This window comes from Aptenodytes forsteri, unplaced genomic scaffold (genome assembly GCF_000699145.1).
Source record: "Aptenodytes forsteri isolate BGI_AS27 unplaced genomic scaffold, ASM69914v1 Scaffold326, whole genome shotgun sequence".
Taxonomy (NCBI): Eukaryota; Metazoa; Chordata; class Aves; order Sphenisciformes; family Spheniscidae; genus Aptenodytes; species Aptenodytes forsteri.
Window position 1 is genome coordinate 924,634 of NW_008795677.1, and position 5,686 is coordinate 930,319.

Genomic DNA, 5,686 nt, shown 5'->3' on the forward strand with positions numbered 1-5,686 from the left:
CAAGGAACCACCGTTTGTCCATCAAAAAGGAGTTTACTGAAATTAGGTGTTATCGCCGTTGTTATCTGGAATGTGGCTGTGATGGGTGAGCACCATTCATCCTGTAGAGGAGAAAGTTTGTCACGTGGATGTTTACGTACACTCAAGGCAGAGTGTTGAGATATCTTGTGCTGGTGAAATCAGAGAAAGAATTAAAAGATGACAACTTTCATCCGTAGTGCAGAGCTAGCATTTCTAGTATGTTCTGTCAGAAGTTCAAGAAAGCTGGGCCAAGCTGGCTTAGACTTGGCAAAAGAGCGTGCTTAGAGCCTATCCACCAGCAAGACGTGAACGGCAATGTAATGATTGCCCTTTTTTCCGATTTGCTTTTTTCTTGTTCTTGTTCTTGTTCTTCTTTTGCTTATTCGCACCTTTACTTTTATCCGATTTCTTCTTCTTTTCATCCTCCTTAAACCACGGTCCCCATACTCCTCCATTCAGCTTCGGGTTACTCCGAGGGTCCTTAGGTGGGTATCGAACAGGAACCGCAGTCTTATTGAACTGTGAAAGCCTCCGCAGCAACTGCTTCACTACATCTGGATACCTCGCAGAGAGGTCCACTCGTTCGTACGGATCAGCGGTTATGTTGAAAAGCCACACTGTTTTGCCAGCTGACCAAGACACGCGTTCGTTGTGCCAGCGGTTGGGGCCCGCGTTACTGAAGGCCTGCGGAGGTACCCAGTCGCTATATCCTGGATTTCCCGTCAGTAGTTTCCAGTGATTCACTCTGATGGCAGACTGAATCGCAGTGTTCCAGATCCCGTAGCCAGCTGCCCAGGACCCATTTTTGGCTTTGGTGTAAATCGGGTCAATGTTGTGTAAGATGTCTACCCGTGGAGAACGTCTGCCTTCGCTAATGGTTTCCCATATATCATAGCCATCCAGCTGGATATCTTCATCGATCTGCCCTTCTGCCAGCGTGATCAAAGTGGGGAACCAGTCCGTGATGTGCACAAGCTCCTTACACACAGACCCTTTGTTTTTCAGAAGGGGGCTATGGACAAACCCAACAGCACGGATACCTCCTTCCCAATAGGTCCCTTTGCTTCCTCGGAGAGGCCAGTTACTTCCTCCGGCCATTGGCCGCCCGCCCCTGTCTGATGAATATATGATAATGCTATTCTCATAGTAACCGTACTTCTTTAAAGCAAGGGTTACGTTGTTTATGGCTTCATCCAAACAAGCTAGCATCGCAGCGTATCTTCGCCTGTTGATGTTATTGATCGATCGATAATGTTCAAAATACTTGCCTGGTGCCTGAAGAGGCGAATGAACAGCTTGGTAAGCAATATATAAGAATACAGGTTTCCTGGGGTTATGAGAAGCTAAGATTTGTTGTACTTTTTGTGTGTACATCTGCGTCGAGTAGATGCCGTTGTCATGATCCCAAGCTGCGTTGTCGTTCTCGTACAGGTCATAGCCGCATATCCCAGGGCTGTCACATTTGAAGTGAGTGTAATAGTCGCCGCTGCCTAAGAGCGAGCCGAAGAAAGTGTCAAATCCCCTCTGCGTGGGCATGCATTCTCTGCGGTAAAAGCCCAGGTGCCATTTGCCAACCATGTGCGTTGAATACCCAACCTCCTTCAGCTTCTGAGGTAGCGTGACGTTATCCAGAGGTAAGCAGTTGGGCTGGGTTGGCCGTATAATGGAGTGCTGAAGGCCCGTGTGTATCTGGTACCTGGAGGCAGGGAGGAGACAGGCATCAGGCCGGGGGGCGGGGGGGGAGAAACGCTCAGGCCCTTACGCATGGACACTGTAACAGAAAATGTTCCTACGCATGCAGCAATTTTCTCTGGAAATATTTTGAAGTGCGTGTGTCAAAAGCTAACGAGGTCACACTATTAAATCTGCGGAAACAGGAGAACGGCATCTGTTTCGCTTCACAAGTGTTTAAGAGCGGTTCCCCCAGCTCCTTTGGCCCGCGGGCAACAATACTGAACAAGAAACATGACACAGCAGCGTCACACACTTCTCTCCCTGCTGGCCTCGTTTTTAATGTTTTAATTTCCTTGTAGCTGTGAGCAATGTCAAAGGATATCAGAGGCAATGTGCTGCCTGTGAACCATTATTTGGGCATTACTATTTTAAAGCTAGCAGTCAAACTCACGGGCCTTTACGGTATCCCTTCTGGATAATGCAATCCCCAGAAAGCAGAACGATCGCGTTGTTTTTCCTGAGCACGAACAAGTCCTGCAGCGCTGACTTGGGACCAGCTCTCACGGCACGCGCGACACTGAAAGCCCGACGGTCCGATTTCTGGTCATCCGTCACGCGATATACCTACGGGCTATGACTTAGCAGAGATGTTACTGATATCATAACAACCGAGTCAGCCGTCAGCACGCGCACGACGGGGCCTGGCTCTGCTCTCTCCCGGAACACCGACAGTCCCATGCTCCGGCATTTATCTCCCGAGTAAGAGGCGTAAAGTACGCGCGGACAGCGGGTACCCTGGCCAAAACTCAAGGACGCATATGCAGTTACAGTGAAAGAGGATCACGAGCGATCACTCAAAAGGAAGCGGTAGTTTCATCCCTGGATCTCTTGTTCAGCAGTCATTTTCTGTCCTTGCCTCACTGTTCGACGAAATGTTTCCCTCCGTGAACTGAGCTAGTCAAAACACCTATATATTCAGGAGCGCAGATATTTTGAGGTGCTTTTTCTTCCTCCACAGAAAGCTTTCACGTGTCCCCATTTAACAAGGATTATAGAAAATCACGTGGATAACTACAATTTTTACAATGCCTTACAATTTGCTAGTGGTAAACAGATCTACAGCATATAAATATGCTGGACTTGAGCACGTAACAGCAGTGTATTTAAAGGACAGGATAATAAATTCTGCAGTGCAGTGCAGTCTATGTGTAAAGAATACATATGGCCTCCATATGATTAGAAAATGAATTCAGCGTGGGCAGTAGTAAGTATCAAAAATCAGGGACAAATCTGTTTATATCAGTCTGACACTAAAAAATAAAATGTAACAGCACACTGTAAACCAGAGACAGCTTCTCCCTGAGTGTGAGAACAGATTAAATTCTCAGTCATGAATAGAACAGCTAGGTCCACCAATGCTGTGAATCTTCCCCCAAACCACTTTTTTATTAATTTATGGTAGTAGGAGTTGGGACTTCCTGACACATTCTGCCAGTATTGCCAATCTGATTGGCCTCCTGAGCTATCTAGAAAATTAAAAACATTAGGCTCTGCCTGTCCATAAATAACATAAAGTCTGCTTTTATATATGATGTCTTCCTGGCCAAGATCTTAGAAGGCACCACAGATGTCTTTAATGCCTGCCAATCTGTAATAATTGTGTAACTCCCATTTTATTCTTGAACTTATTTCCACAGAACCAGAAGCTCTAGTCTAACTAATTTATTGCAGAAGCTTTGGGTGTTGCACTCCTCCGCTTTAAGCTAGCCTGCACTCGGTACACTGCAGCGCTGCTGCTTTTCTTTGTCTCTCTGGCACTTTTTCAGAGCATTGTTTCTGTTACCGCTTTGTGGATCTGGAGCCCTGCCACCCAATTGTCCCCAAACTCGCAAGCTGGTGCTGACACAGGAGGTAGCGCAGGAGTTAAAGCATACTCTCAAAATTACGGGTTTCTGGGAGCTACGCTTTGCTTCTCTAAAAGAAATGTCATGCGCACACAAATACCCACACCTTTCCTATGATTCGAGTGTAATATCCTTCTCCTTTCAAAACAGGTCAACTACAGTAAGGAAACCACGCTGACTAACGGCAGTGCCCCACACTTCAGTTCACTCCATCTTTGAGAGTCCTCAGGGAACTACGTTCACAAGACGTTTCATTCCCTTCCCCTTCTCTTTCCTCCGCCTTGGTAAACTCTTTCAGTAACTTCCCCTTATTTGATCCAACTGAAAAAGTCCTTGCCCCCACCCTGCTATTTTAGTAAACAGCTTTGTGTTTTCTTAAACCTCGACAGCCTCCTGTATCTTGAGATCAAACCCCCATCCCAGCTGGACAGTTTCTCTCCTGATAAGCTCATTTTGCTGGAAGTCAGAATTTTCTCTGAAGCGATGTTGTTGTAATAGAGATCCTTCCACCCTTCCCCTCGACACGGAAACCGAGCCTGGAGGGAACGGGCAGCAGATTTTGCAACACATTGCAAACCAGTTTGCCTCCTGACAAAGCCTACACAGAAAGTATGATATTCATACAAAGTTAATTCTCATAAAGAATTCATAAACAACAGGCAGATTTCCCCAGCTAGGGTTTCGATTATATATCCAAGCATGAAATTCCTACACTGTTAATCTGACAAATACCGAACCAAAAAATATCAGATATACATATTCTTCTTAGGAAAATATCTGGCACACAGCAATGCATCTTATTTCAGCAGTCCCCTCAGTAAGTTATTCAATATGCTGGCTACAACGCGCATATGGCAGCCCTGCTTCAGTTCTCTGCTGCTGCCTTTTTTCATGAGACTTTGGTGTGTTTCCCATATGTGTGTGTGTGTGTATGCTATTTATGGCAGAGCTATGCTTCTGAATAGACATATATGCACACATACAAATAGATACGCGTTTGTATGTTCAGGTATGTAAAAAGCGGTCTGCAAAACAACCAATTTTGAGTAAATGATTTCAACTGTAGAAATGTTTCGAAGAAAGATCAACCTCTAATCATCAGAATATTCTTCGCTGTTACAAAAATGGTCAAGATCTGTTCACTTTTCCGTGCCACATGCCTTCCTAATTGATCCATTATGTGCCGATATTACTTTTTCAGTGAAAGTATTTTGTTTTCAAAGGACTTGCATGTTTTCATGGGAAAACAAAGTAATCCGAGCGAATGACGGCGATTAGATGGAAGTAAATGGCATTAATAGCAATAGGAAAAGTGTCTCAACATTACCGTTTTGAAACTGTTTTTAGACAGTGCAAGAGAAGAAAAAACTGAACGAGGCAAAACAGAAAGGAAATAAGAGGCAGATGCTGATTTTGGGGAGCTCTCTAGAAGACAAACTCACAAGCTCACTAACTGCCATGAAATGTCTGTGAAATACATTCTATAGATTTCATTGCTTTCTACCGCAAGATTAGCTAATTCTTTAGAATAAATTGGTTGAATTTAATCCCAAATGCAGAAAGCAAGTTATGATCATCAATAGTCTGGAATTCATCATGATAATTACAACACGAGTAACCAGTTAAATATAAGCAAATGCTGACAGGCCACAGAATCTAATTTCATAGGTTTTTAGACTTCGACCTTTATGGACAGTATTTACGTAAAGGTAATAGACTGATAATATTCTATAAAGTATAGGGGCTCAAGACTTGTGAATACTTCATACGCATGTACTATGCTCTCTTTCTCCCTACCCCTCCCAAGTTTCTAGATCATGGCTGTCTCTATTAGACACCTGAAATTTGAAACGTGCAGAACAAGAACTAAGTAAAATCTATGTGACATGTTGTCGTGGTTTAATCTCAGTCGGCAACTAAGCCCCACGCAGCCGCTCGCTCACTCCCCCCCACCCGGTGGGATGGGGGAGAGAATTGGAAGAGCACAAGTGAGAAAGTCGTGGGTTGAGATAAAAACAGTTTAATAATTGAAATAAAATGATAATAATAATATGATAATAATAATAATAATAATAATACACAAAGCA

General features: G+C 44.2%; 1 protein-coding gene across 1 annotated transcript in view; it reads right to left on the reverse strand.

Moving 5' to 3' along the window:
* Window positions 1-309: 309 nt before the first annotated feature.
* Window positions 310-5,686, reverse strand: part of ARSJ (arylsulfatase family member J) — a 47,696-nt gene continuing 42,319 nt past the window's right edge. The window contains exon 2 of the mRNA XM_009282620.1: window positions 310-1,717. Coding sequence (XP_009280895.1) covers window positions 310-1,717 — 1,408 coding nt within the window. The remainder of the gene's footprint in view (window positions 1,718-5,686) is intronic.